Below are 18767 nucleotides of genomic sequence, written 5' to 3'. Positions count from 1 at the left end.
AGCTCGCGGATGGGTTTCCCTTTGTAGTCTGTAATAGTTTGCAAGCCCTGCCACATCCGATGAGCGTCATAGCCGGTGTAGTAGGTTTCAATCTTAGTCCTGTATTGACGCTTTGCCTGTTTGATGGTTCCTCTGAGGGCTTAGCGGGATTTCTTATAAGCGTCCGTATTAGTGTCCCGCTCCTTGAAAGCGGCAGCTCTAGCCTTTAGGTCGGTGTGGATGTTGCCTGTAATCCATGGCTTCTGGTTGGGATATGTACCTACGGTCACTGTGGGGACCTCGAACGCCGGAGAGGGAGTGTACGTGACATACAGCCCTCTAACCAATTGTACTATTATGTGTGTTTTTCCGCGTTATTTGAAATGTATTCTGTACATAATGTTTCTGCCATCGTCTCTTATAACCAAAAAGAGCTTCTGGATATCAGGACAGCGATTACTCACCTTGTATTGGACAAATCATTTTTCTTCAACAAGTCGGACGCGAAGGATATCCTACACCCGACAAGGCCCAAATCCCCGTCATTCGCATGAGAAAGAGACAGAGATATCGTGGACATAGGTCGGGGTGCCTTGTAAGGATCCGACGGCGAGCGAGTAAACTGCCTCTTCCATCAATCCTATTAGCCAATGTTCAATCATTTGAGAATAAATTGGATGACCTAAGATTATGGTTATCCTACCAACGGGACATAAAAAACTGTAATATCTTATGTTTCACCGAGTCGTGGCTGAACGAAGACATGGACAACATACAGCTAGCAGGCTATACGCTACATCGGCAGGATAGAACGGCTGACTCCGGTAAGACAAGGGTGGTGGTCTGTGTATATTTGTAAACAACAGCTGGTGCACAAAATCAAATACTAAGGAAGTCTTGAGGTTTTGCTCGCCTGAGGTAGAGTATCTTATGATAAGCTGTAGACCACACTATTTACCAAGATAGTTTTCATCTATATTTTTCATAGCTGTCTATTTACCAGCACAAACCAATGCTGGCATTAAGATTGCACTGAATGAGCTGTATAAGGACATAAGTGGACAGGAAAACGCTCATCCAGAGGTAGCACTCCTAGTGGCCATGGACTTTAATGCAGGGAAACTTAAATCCGTTCTACCTAATTTCTATCAGCATGTTAAATGTGCAACCAGAGGAGAAAAAAAACTCTAGACCACCTTTACTCCACACACAGAGACGCATACAAAGCTCTCCCTCGCCCTCCATTTGGCAAATCTGACCATAACTCTATCCTCCTGATTCCTGCTTATAAGCAAAAACTAAAGCAGGAAGCACCAGTGACTCGGTTAATAAAAAAGTGGTCAGATGACGCAGATGCTAAGCTACAGGACTGTTTTGCTAGCACAGACTGGAACATGTTCCGGGATTTTTCAGATAGCATTGAGGAGTACACCACATCAGTCACTGGCTTCATCAATAAGTGCATCAATGATGTCGTCCCCACAGTGAGCGTACGTACATACCCCAACCAGAAGCCATGGATTACAGGCAACATCCGCACTGACCTAAAGGGTAGAGCTGCCGCTTTCAAGGAGCGGGACTCTAACCCGGACGCTTATAAGAAATCCCGCTATGCCCTCCGACGAACCATCAAACAGGCAAAGAGTCAATACAGGACTAAGATTGAATCGTACTACACCGGCTCTGACGCTCGTCGGATGTGGCAGGGCTTGAAAACTATTACAGACTACAAAGGGAAGCACAGCCGCGAGCTGCCCAGTGACACAAGACTTCCAGCCAAGCTAAACCACTTCTATGCTCGCTTCGAGGCAAGCAACACTGAAGCATGCATGAGAGCACCAGCTGTTCCGGATGACTATGTGATCACGCTCTACGTAGCCAATGGAAGTAAGACTTTTAAGCAGGTCAACATTCACAAGGCCGCAGGGCCAGACGGATTACCAGGACGTGTACTCCGAGCATGTGCTGACCAACTGGCAAGTGTCTTCACTGACATTTTCAACATGTCCCTGACTCAGTCTGTTATACCAACATGTTTCAAGCAGACCACCATAGTCCCCGTGCCCAAGGACACTAAGATAACCTGCCTAAATGACTACCGACCCGTAGCACTGACGTCTATAGCCATGAAGTGCTTTGAAAGGCTGGTCATGGCTCACATCAACACCATTATCCCAGAAACCCTAGACCCACTCCACGTTGCATACCGCCCCAACAGATCCACAGATGATGCAATCTCTATTGCACTCCACACTGCCCTTTCCCACCTGGACAAGAGGAACACCTACGTGAGAATGCTATTCATTGACTACAGCTCAGCATTCAACACCATAGTGCCCTCAAAGCTCACCACTAAGCTAAGGATTCTGGGACTAAACACCTCCCATTGCAACTGGATCCTGGACTTCCTGACGGGCCGCCCCCAGGTGGTAAGGGTAGGTAATAACACATCTGCCACACTGATCCTCAACACGGGGGCCCCTCAGGGGTGCGTGCTCAGTTCCCTCCTGTACTCCCTGTTCACCCATGACTGCATGGCCAGGCACGACTCCAACACCATCATTAAGTTTGCTGATGACACAACAGTGGTAGGCCTGATCACCGACAACGATGAGACAGCCTATAGGGAGGAGGTCAGAGACCTGGCCGTGTGGTGCCAGGATAACAACCTCTCCCTCAACGTGACCAAGACAAAGGAGATGATTGTGAACTACAGGAGAAAAAAAAGAGGACTGAGCACGCCCCCATTCTCATCGACGGGGCTGTAGTGGAACAGGTTGAGAGCTTCAAGTTCCTTGGTGTCCACATCACCAATGAACTATCATGGTCCAAACACAGCAAGACAGTCGTGAAGAGGGCACGACAAAGCCTATTCCCCCTCAGGAGACTGAAAAGATTTGGCATGGGTCCTCAGATCCTCAAAAAATTCTACAGCTGCACCATCGAGAGCATCCTTACTCGTTGCATCACCACCTGGTATGGCAACTGCTCGGCCTCCGACCGCAAGGCACTACAGAGGGTAGTGCATACGGCCCAGTACATCACTGGGGCCAAGCTTCCTGCCATCCACCAGGCGGTGTCAGAGGAAGGCCCTCAAAATTGTCAAAGACTCCAGCCACCCTAGTCATAGACTGTTCTCTCTGCTACCGCACGGCAAGTGGTACCGGAGTGCAAAGTCTAGGTCCAAAAGACTTCTCAACAGCTTCTATCCCCAAGCCATAAGACTCCTGAACAGCTAATCATGGCTACGCAGACTATTTGCACTGCCCCCCCACCCCCACCCCCCACCCGATCTTTTTACGCTGCTGCTACTCTGTTAATTATTTATGCATAGTCACTTTAACTCTACCCACATGTACATATTACTTCAACTACCTCAACTAGCCGGTGCCCCTGCACATTGACTCTGCACTGGTACCCCCCTGTATATATAGCCTCTCTACTGTTAATTTATTTTTACTTCTGCTCTTTTTTTTCTCAACATTTTTTTGTTGTTGTTTTATTTTACTTTTTTATAAAAAAATAAATGCACTGTTGGTTAAGGGCATAAGTAAGCATTTCACTGTAATGTCTGCACCTGTTGTAGTCAACGCATGTGGCCAATATAATTTGATTTGATTTGATGAAGCCGGTGACTGAGGTGGTAATCAGGAAGGTGATTGAGTCCAGGTGTGCCTGATGATGACGTTCGCGTAATGATGAATCCCAGGACCGGTGACCTCGAACGCCGGAGAGGGAGTGTACGTGACATACAGGCTCAACATATTGTATTTTTCCCAATTTTTAGCTTTGATCAAAATCCTTTTTGGAGATACATATCCGCATGGTTCTAGCCACATTTGAAACTGTAAAGAAAGTTGACACCATTATTGGATAAGATTTAGCACCTTTTTATTTTTCGCTGTGCGTTTAAGGAGCAACCCCTCAACACCAGACTTCTGTTGCCATGACTATTGTCACTCAAACCAAATTATTGTCTCTCTACCCTGGCCCCTCTGTCTAGCTTTGTCTGAATGAGAAAAAGAAGAGGACCACAGTCCCAGCTACTACTAATGACTTATTGAGTGATTAATGATTATAAACACAACTACTGCGAAAGCAACATATGATGCTTATGTAACAGTTCATAGCAGTAGGCAACACAACAAATGTATCATTTTTGTGACATAAACATACACTGAGTGTACAAAACATTAAGAACACCTGCTCTTCCCATGACCTAGACTGACCAGGTGAATCCCGGTGAAAGCTATGATCCCTTATTGATGTAACTTGTTAAATCCACTTCAATCAGTGTACATGAAGGGGAGGAGACAGGTTAAATAAGGATTTTTATGCCTTGAGACAATTAAGACATGGATTGTGTATGTGTGCCATTCAGAGGGTTAATGGGCAAGACAACGGGGTATGATAGTAGGGCCTTTGAATGGGGTAGTAGGTGCCAGGCGCACTGGTTTGTGTCAAGAACTTTAACGCTGCTGGGTTTTTCACGCTCAAAAGTTTCAAGTGTGGGGAGTGCAAAATTGCTGACTTTGAGTGTGAGGTCATGGTGGACTCGAAGGCCATAGATTTCCATGGTTCACGAACAGGTATAGCAGAAATGCTACTGGAGGTAATAATGGTACACTGCAACCATACCACAGAAAAGTAGCAAATTTACAGTTTCTCTCAGTCCTGGGGAGCTGGTCCACGGTCATGAGCATTGATGGTCTGAATCTGATCTGGGACTTTGTTGTCGCTGGCAACGCAGACCAGTGTGCACTGATAGGGACAGACTTCCTGGTAAAATACAGGTCTGTACTGAATTTGCAAAAGAAAACATGAGAAACAGATTCTGTTGATTTTCAGGGGAGGGGCATGGGGAATGTGTAAAGTGGTGGTGATGAATGACACGATATCCCCTCCAGAAGTGAAATGTTTATAACTGGTTGAGGGCACAGTAAACAATGACAAACTGAGGGTCTTCTTGAGCCGTGTGCTAAAGTCACTGATATACAGTAAGTAACCTGTTGGTAGCATGTAGCGTTGGCATCTCAGTGAAGGGTAAACTGCCTGTGTGTGTGATGAATGTAACCCCTGAACAACAGTTACTGAGGGAGGGCACTGAACTGCGGGATTTCTCTATCTGGGAGAAGGGTAGTGAAGACACTATCCATGCTAGCCTACAGGATTCTAACCAGCCGACATACTCTCCCACCACAGCAAAGTGGGACGTAGAACAGTTAATGCAAAAGCTGGACATAGATTGTAGCCAGCTAACTGAGGTGCAGCTGAGAGCTGTAAAGGAAATGGTGAGGAGGTATGTGCGAGTGTTTAGCACTGGCAACTTTGACTTGGGCTGCACAAAATTAGTCCAGCATAGGATAAACACAAGGGATACCAGGCCTATCAAACAAGCATTGAGGCGGGTGCCTGTTCATCTGCAAGCAGAGTTTGACAAGCATTTGCAAGACATGTTAACCCATCCAGCAGTCCACGGGCAGCACCAGTGGTGTTAGTAAGAAATAAGTTTTGTGCGGAATACAGAAGGTTTAACGAGAATACTGTAAAAGATGCATTTCCACTTCATAGGATAGATGAGACCTTGCACTCGCTTGCCGGTGCCCAGTGGTTTTCCACTTTAGACTTGGGTACGGGCAAGTCGAGATGCACCCCGAGGATCGTTGCAAAACTGCTTAGATGGCTTTTCAAATTCCAGGTCATGGGGTTTGGGTTGACGAATGCTCTAAGCATCTTCCAGTGTCTCAAGGACCTGGTGTTGGCTGACTTACAGTGGACAACATGTCTGGTGTACTTTAGATGACATTATAGTGTTTGGTCATACATTCCAAGAGCATGTGAAGCTCCTAGACAAAGTTTTCAGCAGATTGGAACAGGCAGGACTTCATGTGAAACCATCTATGTGCCATTTGTTCAGGTCACAGGTGAGCAACCTGGGACACATCATCTCGGCTGAGGGAGTGTCCACTAACCCCATCAAAACAGAGACAGTCTGGCTCCAAGACACTGTAAGAGGCAAGAAGGTTTTTAGGCCTGGCGTCATACTATAGTATTCCGCAGCTATGGCTGAGCCTTTGTACAGAGTAAGCATGGTCACATGGATAGTCAGATTACTATAATAGTTTGTTTAAAATCAGATTACTATAATAGTTCGTTTAAAACTTTTACATGCTTTACAAGAAGAACGATTTTCCCTAATAATCCTGTTTACATGGACACATTTTAAATCAGGCTACCTGAAGGGACTTTTGTTAATGCAGAAAATCGGCAATCAAAATAAACCCTCTATCACAGTGACCATGTTATTTTTGCGAAGCTAATTTGATTCTGAGTTCGGACATATAAAGTTTGTATGTGAAAACTATTTGTAAGATGCATCACTTCACTCGCACATAAGACTACTACTGGTGCTGGCACATGCACAGATCAAATACACCGCTGTTTTAATAGGCATATGTTTACTTCGATTTTGACCTTAAGCCAATTAAGATAAGCAGAGTAAGGTGTTTACATTACTATTTCCATACTCGGCCTACTGCCATAATCAGTTTCATATCAAATTATTAGTGTGCATGTAAACATACTCATTGACAGATTAGGGGAAAACCTGTACCTCCTGTAGCTCAGTTGGTAGAGCATGGCACTTGCAACACCAGGGTTGTGGGTTTGATTCCCACGGGGGGCCAGTATGGAAAAAGTGTATGCACTCACTAACTGTAAGTCGCTCTGGATAAGAGCGTCTGCTAAATGACTAAAATTTAAAATGTAAAACGTTTGAGTGGAACGCAGCATGTGAAGTGGCCTTTAATGAACTAAAGTCCAAACTTACCACATCCTGCATACTTGCTTTCCCTGACCCAAATATCAATTTCATTCTGGATACTGACACGTGACACAGGCATAAGTGCAATTCCTCTCCCAGAAACACGAGGGTAGAGAGAGAGTAGTAGCATATGCCAGTTGGGCGTTGTCAAAACAGGAGAGGAAGTACTCAGCTACCAAGAAGAAAGTTATTGCTGTGGTAGTGTTTCTTAAACATTTCAGACACTTTCTGCTGGGGAGGAAATTTCTACTGAGAACTGATCCCAGCTCACTGAGGTGGCTGAATAACTTCAAACAACCTGAGGGACAGTTACCTAGATGGCTAAAGAAGCTGGATCAGTTCGACTAGGATATTGTCCACAGGCCAGGAAAAATGCAGATGGTGCGTCAGGCCGACCCACAGAGAGTGTAGACACGGCCTGCAGTCAATCTGAGAGCCAGTGTCCACAAGCCTCAGGGTGTCGCTTTTGAGTCTGCAGTCAGAGCTCAAACAACCCAGTCAGTCCCCATAAATGCAGCATTCCTTTTGGAAGCACAGGATAGAGACCCAGTGGCTCCCAGTAAAATAAATTGAAAACAGAGGGTAGAGCAGAGCTCCCTGTTAAAATGCAAACTGAGACAAAATTCAAGCCATTCGAACAAGTGTGGGGGGCATTACATATGAAGAATGGGGTGTTATGCCTTGAGTCAAAATTATGACTACGACACTACCTGGAGAGGGGTTGTACCAGATGAGCTTGTACATGAGATACTTACTTTTATCCACAATGACAGAACAGGAGGCCATTTAGGATTTTACACACCAGTAAAATCAGAGCAAGATGTTATTGGCCAGGCTGGCAGAGAGCCATAAAGCAGTGGTGTAAGGGCTGTGTGGCATGCGCTGCGTACAAGTTACAGGGTCCAGCCTCCAGAGCACCCATGACAAGTTCAGTCACAGGCCGCCCTTTTGAGAGGATAGCTGTAGACTTAATTGGTCCTTTTACAGAGACTGGATGAGGTAACAAGCACATTATGGTAGTGTCAGATTACTTTATTAGGTGGCCAAGAAACTGGTAGAGGAATTTGTGTTGAAACATAGCGACCAGGGGAGAAATGTTGAATCCACTCTTTTTAGAGAAATGTGCAATCCGTTACAAATGAATAAAACAAGAACCACAACCCACAATCGGATGGTGTAGTGGAAATAATTAACAGAACTCTGATCAACATGCTGTCACTTTTTGTTGATGACAATCCCAAAAATTGGGATGAGATTCTCCCATATGTGATGATGGCATACAGGAGAAGTGTTCAATCTTCCACTGGGTTCACACCATACAAGGTGCTGTTCGGTACTGAAATTACTTTACCTGTGGATGTGCTTATGGGAAGACAACAAAACGAAAGGAGCAAGTATGTTTCTCAGTATGTGCAAAAGGTACAAGGGTATTTAAGCACTGTAAGGGAAGCTGTAATGAGAAATCATCTAAAAGCCACAGGTAAGCAAAAGCAATACTTTGATCTAAAGGCGACACCCCAGAGGTATGAGGAAAATTAATATGCGACCCACCACCTCGATTCGGTCTAATGTTGCAAAATTTGAAATTTTGTTTTTTACATTGGATAAAAGTAGAGACTCAGAGCTACAAAATAGTATACTTTGGTACACTTTATCTAGTCCTAGGCCTACATCCTAATCTGACTTTGGTGCAGGTCATGTTGTTCTTTACATTACCATCTCTGGTAAACACACACTATATCAAATAAAATCAACGTTTATTTGTCACAGACACAGGATACAGAAGGTGTAAACGGTACAGTGAAATGGTTACTTGCATATTTGCATAGTAGCAATATCAAAGTAGAAAGTGTCCAGATAAAAATATTTTATAAATATTTTATAATTATTAGATGCTGCTTACCTTGACACACTTGTCTAAATTGATGGATCATGTGAAATAAATGCTATAACCATCACCCAGCCACATTTAGCTAAGTGGATGGGTCACTATTGTCTAGACATGTACACATGTTCATGAAATACAATAGATGGCCGTACTCACCCCCAGACACACCTGGCTAATTTGATAGGTCATGTAATCATCTGGCGAAGTGGAGTCTTTTGTTTAGACAACAAACCATAATCCCGACCCACGCAGTAGCAATACAAACGGATTGTCATAGTTAGCCACCATACATGAAAGGCTGTAATATGAATCTGCAGGTAGCTAAAGCTAACCAACTAGGTTCAATGTTAGCTAGCTAAATAACATTTGTATATAACTAGCAATGTAAATGGCTTTCTGAGATATGAATAATATTACTACACAGATCATACACATTATGTTAACTAGCGAGCCAGCAAGCTAACGTTCGCTAGCTAGATAACAGTACGCTTTAACTTGCAATGAAAATGACTTTTTGACCAAATTTGAAATGTATAATATCTGAAAATTTAGCTAGACTCTTACCCATATACATGGATGAACACTTCATGGCAGACTGGAACCCCTTGAGCTAACTAAGTATGATGTCCTGTGTCGTTTCCGTTTTGTTTGTATAGCTTGTTTGGCCCGCGTTCTCTCGAGTTAGTCCAGTTCACACTGACCATGTGCAGAAAGTAGTCCACAACATTTTTCCACTGATCTTTGTTGATAGTGCCTGCTGAATTCAGGGCAGCAATGTTGTTGAGAAATGTAGCAACACTTTTGCAGTTCTCCATGGCTAACGTCATATCTTTCAAAAAGCGGTTGAAGCTTTTATCTGAAGGATTATCTACACATACTGAGCTGCTCATGTTATAGGCATGCTACATGGCAGACCAATCCAAACTCATCTCTCGGCATGTCCAGCCCAGCTATTATCTCAGCCAATCATGGCTAAAGGTTCCTGTCTTTTTCAGTGGCTAAATCAACTAGGCTTGTTATTTAACAATTTAATTTCTATTTACAGATGGCGTACAAGTTTGTTATTAAGGCACATGAAGGTTCACATGTTCCAGAAGGTGTCTGGCAAAAAACTATTTAGATTTTTTTTTTTATAAGAAATTACGTTCAAATGCCTCTCCTGTGAGGTAGTGACGTGCGACATACGCCTACAAGGTCATCAAGGTTCTCATTAGCAGCTTTAAAAAATGTAATGTACACTACTGGTCAAAAGTTTTAGAACAGCTACTCATTCAAGGGTTTTCTTTATTTTTACTATTTTCTACATTGTAGAATACTAGTGAAGACATCAAAACTATGAAATAACACATGTGGAATCATGTAGTAACCAAAATATATTTTATATTTGAGATTCTTCAAATAGCCACCCATTGCCTTGATGACAGCTTTGCACACTCTTGGCATTCTCTCAACCAGCTTCACCTGGAATGCTTTTCCAACAGTCTTGAAGGAGTTCCCACATATGCTGAGTACTTGTTGGCTGCTTTTCGTTCACTCTGCGGTCCGACTCATCCCAAATCATCTCAATTTGGTTGAGGTCGGGGGATTGTGGAGACCAGGTCATCTAATGCAGCACTCCATCACTCTCCTTCTTGGTAAAATTGCCCTTACACAGCCTGGAGGTGTGTTGGGTCATTGTCCTGTTGAAAAACAAATGATAGTCCCACTAAGCCCAAACCAGATGGGATGGCGTGGTAGCCATGCTGGTTAAGTGTGCCTTGAATTATAAATAAATCACAGACAGTGTCACCAGCAAAGCACACCCACACCATTACACCTCTTCCTCCATGCATCCGTTCAACCACACCGCGTCTCACAAAGACACGGCGGTTGCAACCAAAAATCTCACAAGGACAAATTTCCACTGGTCTAATGTCCTTTGCTCGTGTTTCTTGACCCAAGCTGGTCTCTTCTTCTTATTGGTGTCCTTTAGTAGTGGTTTCATGGCAGCAATTCGACCATGAAGGCCGGATTCACACAGTCCCCTCTGAACAGTTAATGTTGAGATGTGTCTGTTACTTGAACTCTGTGATGCATTTATTTGGGCTGCAATTTCTGAGGCTGCTAACTCTATTGAACTTATCCTCTGCAGCAGAGGTAACTCCGGGTTTTCCATTCCTGTGGCGGTCCTCATGAGAGCCAGTTTCATCATAGCGCTTGATGGTTTTTGCTACTGCACTTGAAGAAACTTTCAAAGTTCTTGAAATTTTGAGTATTGACTGACCTTCATGTCTTAAAGTAATGATGACTGTCGTTTCTCTTTTCTTATTTGAGCTGTTCTTGCCATAATATGGACTTGGTCTTTTACCAAATAGAGCTATCTTCTGTATACCCTCCCTACCTTGTCACAACACAACTGATTGCCTCAAACGCATTAAGGAGGAAAGAAATTCCACAAATTAACTTTTATCAAGGCACACCTGTTAATTGAAATGCATTCCAGGTGACTACCTCATGAAGCTGGTTGAGAGATAGAATGCCAAGAGTGCGCAAAGCTGTCATCAAGGCAGAGGGTGGTTATTTGAAGAATCTCAAATATAAAATATATTTTGATTTGTTTAACACTTTTGTGGTTACTACATGATTCCAGATATGTTATTTCATAGTTTTGATGTCTTCACTATTATTCTACAATGTAAAATGTTTTAAAAATAAAGAAAATCCCTTGAATGAGTAGGTGTGTCCAAACTTGTATGTATATATATGTATATGTGTGTGTGTGTATGTATATATGTATATATATTTATTTATTTTTATCAGGGGGTGCTACATCACCCCTAATTCCCGTGGCTATGGATACTATAGGCCTCTATGTAGAAATAAAGAGGACGACAAGCACAGACAGATTCTTTTTTCAAAGAGAAAGAGAGAAAGTGACACAGAAACAAAAGGGGAGTCTGAAGTTGGATTTCATTTGATTTAATTTACCTTGAATATTGCAGCCCTTTTGTGTAGGCTATTATCTAGACAAAACCCGCTGAGTTCAATAATGAATAGTGGCTGAATTTTTCCTTAAGCCGACTACTTTTTTCCTCATTGTTAGGCTATTTAATGTGTAATTAACCAGTGAATGCAATCCATCTTCCTTCAGGATCTATTTTAACAGATTGCACCTCAAGATCTAGAACATATTTTGAACAGGATCATAATCCTTAGGGGGTTACTAAACTGTATGGAATTAACCAAAGATTATTTAGCTATTTGAGTTTGAATTTTAAAACACCCTTGAAGTATAAAAAATATAAATAAATAAATGGATGAAATGTTTTATTTGGCCTTACTGCTATTAGCCCATACAAACACATTGAATAGCAGATTCACTACATGGAACAACAGATAGTCCCCCCCCAAAAAAAAAAAAATCGAAATGATGTTTGTTCTGAAGTGTCTATTTAACCCCTTATTTTTGCCACTAAACAGTCTCCATATATACTTCCATTAATTTTTTCAACTGGTACCGGGGGGACCTTCAGATGATTCTTGTGAGGCCTGTGGGCCAACATGTAGTGTTTAGCCCATGCTGTTCGGACGCTACAGAAAGAAGTTGGCTATAGCCGTAGAGCAAAACAGAGAACACCATCGTGTTCGTGAGAGTCTCATCTTTCCGTTCGGAAGCTACAGACGATTTTGTGAGAAGACCGATTTTCGGGATGTCTCATGGTCTGACAAACAACGCTCTAGCTCTGTCACCTTTCACCGCAGATGCGAAAAAAAAACATATCTCTAGCTTAAACTGAAAGATTTGTGTTGGAATTTTTTCATTATACTAATTAGATTTCCCAGAGGGCATGGACATCGACCTTACGGGGTTAATAGAACACTTATCCATTAAGGTTATATAAAGTGTGGCACAAAAAAGGGTTGTAATGATAGCGAAACACTTTGTAGTGCTATATAGAACCTTTTTTAATAGTTTTATATAGAACCTTTGTAAAAAGGTTCTATATAGCACCATATTGGTTCCATTTAGAACCGTATGTGCATGGTTCTTTATAGAACCTTTAAAAGAGGGTTCTATATAGCACCAAAAAGGATCCACTATCGTTGAGACAAATATATTTGGTACTATATAGAATCATTTATTTTTAGTTTATACTACAATCAGAGGCAAACCAATGTACTGTTCTTCTCATAGATTCCAAGGGATGTCATCTTTCAACATAGAATTTTACAAAAGCTATACAATTACACAACATTCCAATGGATGGTCAGCACACTCTTAGAAAAAAGGGTTCCAAAAGGGTTCTTCCAGCTAGAACTCTTTTGGGTTCCATGTAGAACCCTCTGTGGAAAGGGTTTTACTTGGAACCAAAAAATATTATTCACAGGGTTCGCCTATGGGGACAACTGAAAAAAACAGTTTAGGTTCTAGATAGCGCCTTCTTTTTTTAAGCGTGTAGTAGTAGTGAGGGCAACAGTCCAGTGGTATTGACAGATTGAACCATGATTGAGCAGTACCACTGGTGGAGTAGTAACACATTGCAGTGTAGTAGAGCCATGCAGTCAGAAAGTGGTCACCAAACAGCAGTCAGAAGGCTCTCCATTCATCTGCGTCTTCCCCACCCCTTCCACCCCTCCATCTTCTCCATTTTCTCTCTTATTACGAGGTGTGAAGCGGTGTTTGCCTTCACTTTCCCGGTACCTTCACTCTAGCCCGCGGAAGCCAGACGCAGTTAAGGGAAGAAATCTGGGCCCACGGAGCGATATTTCACTAGCACCAGTGCGACATTGATGGATGACGGATCATTAGACATTTGCCAGTTTGCTTGGGTTCTGAGAGTTATTTTCAGCAATAATATATGGGACCAGGGATTGGATGGGAAGTTCTGGGAAGTTCTGAAATTCCGGTTTTGGGACGTGGAAGTGGTGAGCAAAATGGAGGATAGAGGAGAGAAATGAAGGATATATTCAAATGAAATGTAAAAAAAATTCATTTTCACATTTATCACATATGGGCTATTATTTAATGTAGATGTATCATCCTAAATGTACTATGCCTTTATATTGAAGAACAGATCATTGCAAGTGTCCTAAACTGGTGATGAATAAACATTTACCCTGCCCCTCCCCCCTTTCTCTTCTCTTCCCTTGTTCAGTGATGGTGCTGCTGATCGTGTCGATGCGTCGGAGGAAGAAGGAGCCGTTGATTCTGGAGGAGGAGAGGGACGTGAGGGAGAACATCGTCCGTTACGATGACGAGGGTGGAGGAGAGGAAGACACGAAGGCCTTCGACATGGTAGCCCTCCGCAACCTCAACATTATTAGAGACCCCAAGGTCAGGCGAGACGTCACCCCTGACACCCCCACTTTCTTCCCCTACCCGACGTCCTCCTCATCGCGGCCTGTCTTCAAGACCCTGCCAGACAATGTGGTGTTCCAAGAGTTCATCTGGGACCGGCTGAAGGATGCAGATGTTGAGCCGTCAGCTCCGCCATACGACTCTTTGCAGACGTACGCCTTTGAAGGGAGTGGCTCGGTAGCTGAGTCGTTAAGCTCCTTGGAGTCACTAAGTACAGACTCGGAGCAGAACTACGACTATCTCAGCAACTGGGGGCCACGTTTCAAAAAGCTAGCCGACCTGTATGGCAACAGCGACGGCAATAGCAACGGCAACAGCGTGTTGTCATAGCCAAAACTTTCATGAACTTAGACAAAAAATGTATTGTGATAAAAAAAGAAAATTAACAACTGAACTACCAAAGTGCAGAGAAGGGGGTGAGAGTCTGTGAAAACAAAGTGAGATTGGAAAAATACAACATCTTGACTTCAAAGGTTGGGTTTGTTTACCTGCCTTGGATTTTGGATTTTCAAAAGGGATGACTTGGCAAGTTTTGACAAGTCACTTCAAAAGTGACTTGACTGAAGAGGAAACCTTGTGAGCAAAGGCATTAAAAGGTTTCAAAGTTGGGCTGAGGTCCAGAGACCGACTGCGTACATGATAGGCTACAGTATATTTATGTGGAGGCACCTGTTCTCTCATTCCTGCCATGGGCACAGACCCAGCAGTCTTGCTTTGATGCATTCCCTTGCTCTTTTTGTTTAAAAAAATACATTTCTCCTGAAGTGCTCGGTCCCTGGCTGCTAATCGTTAGAGTAGTCACTCAACTATTCATTTGAAAGTCATTAAGAGTGTCAATGTTTTGTTTTTGTTCAGTGTTTTTCACAGAGATTACGAAGGAAACGTATTAAGTCAGACTCGCAGAGAAAAACCAATAATATCTTTCATTGCTATTTGTGACAAGTAGTCAAGTGTACAGATCTGTTGAAAAGGAACCACTGCTGTTAATTTCCTGAGAGAGCTCTGAAATCTGCCTCTTCTTTACAAAGAACTGGTGTGTAAGCGTACACTTTCTCCTTTTAACATTGCATTTAACAGCTGTTAGAATGTGGTGTTTGCCTTTGAAGTCTGTTTTCCTTAGGCCTGACTCTTTCTATTGCCAAGTCCAATTTTATGTAATAATGATGTAATAACAATGATGTAACGTTATGGTTGAGATGGAAATCCATATTCACCTGGATTGAACCTTTAAGTATTTTTCATTATTTGCAAAGGAATTTGGAATTCACAGTACAACATTTACTCTTTAAAAGAGCTTTTCCCAAGGATTTCAGTTGATGTTGGACCTTGTAAGATACTTGCAACTTTGACTTGAATAAAGTGAAGGCTTGTTTGAATGGGTTTCAGTGCTGGGCTGAAATGGGTTACATAACTAAAATACATTGCTCTCCTGTAGCTCACAGTAAATGCAGCAAATCTGTTTGTCCAAAAATTACTCTGCAGAATGAAACATTTTGTTAATTGATAAGGGACACACACTGTATGGCGAGAAAACAGGAGGCAAAATAAGTATTTTCTTTCAAACAAAATGCCTTATGAACTGTTCCCATTGGAAGACAACATGTTAATCAAACATTATTCTTATTTATTTTGAAGAGGCATAAATATGTGATGTTTGCGGATGTTTTTATCATTTTTGTGGACAATAAAAAGGACATTCAGTTCCTCAAAAGACTGAGGGGACTTCTTTCAATTCTTTTGAACATAAAACATTCTATGATATGTCAGTGTCTAATTATCTTATCAAGGTGAACCAGATAGGCTTTGAGAAGAAAAATAGGGCTGTTTTGAGGAGATGGCGATGCAGAGCTGCCTTTTTGCCTGCAATAAATATCAGCAGGCATAACACACACACACACACACACACACACACACATTTTCTTTGCCTTTGCACAACTCCGGTATCCAGATGGGGGGGGTATAGAGGGAGGAGGAAATCGAGGGTAACAGAGGGAGGAGGAGAGAGAGTTTGCTGTTTGTTTTGTGTCTCCTCTCGATGAGGCTTTGTACTTGAAAGGCCCATCGGAGACAAAGCAGGCTTGGCGCTCTGCAGAGGCGTGTGTGATGAATGGCTTGCACGCTCTTGGACCTCTTAAAGAGCCTTTTTGCAAATTAGCCAGACGCTCCTCCTGTGGTGATCAGCCTCCTATCTATGTGGGCTAATAGTTCTGGTCAGATCATGTGAACAGTGGCATTTACACACACACATTTTTGCACTCCCTATGGTGTGTCTATGTGCATACAGTACATGCACATGTGCTTGCCTTGTGTGTGTGTCTGTGTGTTGAGAGAGAGAGAGAGAGAGTACGTGCCCTGGGATTGTATTCAGCCATTAGTTATATAGGCATTACATATAGTGCTTACCCCTTTTAAAGTAATTATTATTTATCATTCCATAAAGATTCGACCTCATCAACAATGACATTCTTCTAATTAAATATTTTCCTAAGTAAGAATTCATCCAATTTACTTGCAGAAAAGATAATGAAGATTTTAGGGGATTTTCTTATCATAAACTACTGAATATGAGATGTCATATTTGGTTCTAAACCAGCTCTACAGTGAGAAATAGCAGTCTCATTTGCCCAGTGTCCCAAACCCAAACAATGAATAGTTAAATCAAACCAGAACCATAATAAAAAGTCTTACTGAGATCTTGTTGTTTTTACCCAATTTCGGTAATTGAAGATTATTTGACACAGGAAGACTTTTGTGTATGAATATCTCACCGCATGGTCTCCTCTGTTTTGATAAAGTTTTGTGATGCAATATGGAGAAGAGGCAGCTTCTCGGGCTCCTTCTCAACAGCTTGCCAAGGTGCATGAATACAATTGACAGTACTGTAACTCGCCGTGATGCAACAGCATGCAATGAGGTTGTTATGCATCTTTACTTGGGCCGGTAAATATGCTCCGTCTCCTTACAGGTATTGATATAGTTTCCGAAGCTTTGAAGGGAGAACATCTGAAGAATATGAACCATGAGGAGCAAAGATAAGCATGTGTATTCATTTTGGCGCCACTACTGACAGTACTGTGCCGTATTGGCCACGCAAGAGTTGTAATGCGAAGAAACTGGAACAGTTATTGTAACTTGAGCCAACGATGGGTTAACTTTTTTTCACAATACAATGAACTAATTTAGAAAGATTTGTACAAAGACTCTACCTAACTGTTTGAGTTATAAGCAATCAAATCTGCCCTTGAATCCTGATTATGTTTTCTACAGTACTACATCATTTGACAGACAATACATCCTTTCAGGAATGTGTTATTCACATCAAAATTCTACTCCATCATATTGTAGTTGAATTTAAGATTATATTTGGATTCTTTCTACTGAATGCTTGAATCCATTGACTGAGGCAGTCTCATAGTCTATTCCTACCACACACCACACAAAAAGTACCATCCTAACAACTAGCCCGTTTGCATGTGGAAACAGGGATGATAAATTGTCATGTCACACAAGTTCATAATCAGGCTTTCGTGTCTTTCGTCTTTCAAAAAAAAACTCTGTCTCACAATGAAAAATTGTGTAATATCGTACTGTACATCAGTGACTTGGTGATCCATCCCCACCCAGTACATTTCTCATAATCCTGCCATTGTAATAAAACCTTTCTCTTCGACATCCATACTTACTAATGACACAAGCATCCTAATGGTTTTTGACAAAGATGGTCTTGAGTTTTACAGTAGTTTCAAATATCAGCCTTGAAAGGTGTTGATGGTTGATATTGACCATACTGCACCTGTCAATCAAAATTAGGAGAAAGTATCTTCAGCACCCAGAGCCTGGGGGCACTTAGGAGCAATCAGGGATATGCTGTTATTAGGGACTCAACCTCTTGGCTGCCTGCAGTTGGAATCATTTTCTGTAATGGCCTTAATTTCACAGCCAGGCAGTGGGACCGAGAGGAGGCGAAGGTGTACAACAGGTTTCTCAATAATCATTCACTGTCAATTTTTTTCTAATACTCTATGTGGCAATCCTATGTACACTCTTGTATTTTCACCTTAACATTTCTCCAACAGTACAGTATGTATTTCCCAAGTCCTCTGAGGATGCTGTTTCTGGCTGGCTGTTGTTACTCTGTTGTCAGTCTCTCTCTGTAAGGATAAGCAAAGTGTCAATGCATGCCGCATTTATTTTCCTCCAGTGCCTCTCGCTCTACAATGTAATGAATGCAAAGGAAGCGAACCTAGGATTTGAGGCGAGGGAAAAAGTCGGGTAATATTTCCACAATCAAAACAAAACAACAATTGAGAGCGAGAAACTCTACACAGCATCTCACACCTTTTCATTATATACAGCCTAGAACACTTCCTGGCAGACAGTTTTTGACCATTCTAAATAACATAACAATCCAAAAGGTGTGCCAAGAGAGTTTACTCATCTGCAAACCTACTTTGAGGTCCATCTGCATGGCGAAGAGTCAGTATTATTTCACTAGAAGGGTATACAGTGCATTCGGAAAGTATTCAGACCACTTCACTTTTTCCACATTTTGTTACATTACAGACTTATTCTAAAATTGATTAAATTGTTTTTTCACCATTAAATCTACACACAATACCTCATAATGACAAAAAAACAACAGATTTTAACTTTTTAGAACATTTATTAAAAACAAAAATCTGAAATATTACATTTACAGTTGAAGTTGGAAGTTGACATACACTTAGGTTGGAGTCATA

General features: G+C 42.0%; 1 protein-coding gene across 1 annotated transcript in view; it reads left to right on the top strand.

Moving 5' to 3' along the window:
* Nucleotides 1-14358, top strand: part of LOC311108925 (cadherin-7-like) — a gene marked incomplete at both ends in the record, with an annotated part of 155198 nt that extends 140840 nt beyond the window's left edge. Inside the window, one exon of the mRNA XM_084151703.1 lies at nt 13826-14358. Coding sequence (XP_084007829.1) covers nt 13826-14358 — 533 coding nt within the window. The remainder of the gene's footprint in view (nt 1-13825) is intronic.
* Nucleotides 14359-18767: the final 4409 nt, after the last annotated feature.

The sequence above is a fragment of the Coregonus lavaretus genome (assembly GCF_964263955.1).
Source record: "Coregonus lavaretus genome assembly, chromosome: 34".
Lineage (NCBI taxonomy): Eukaryota > Metazoa > Chordata > Actinopteri > Salmoniformes > Salmonidae > Coregonus > Coregonus lavaretus.
The sequence above is the reverse complement of the archived record's forward strand: the minus strand, read 5'-3'. Positions and strand labels throughout refer to the sequence as shown.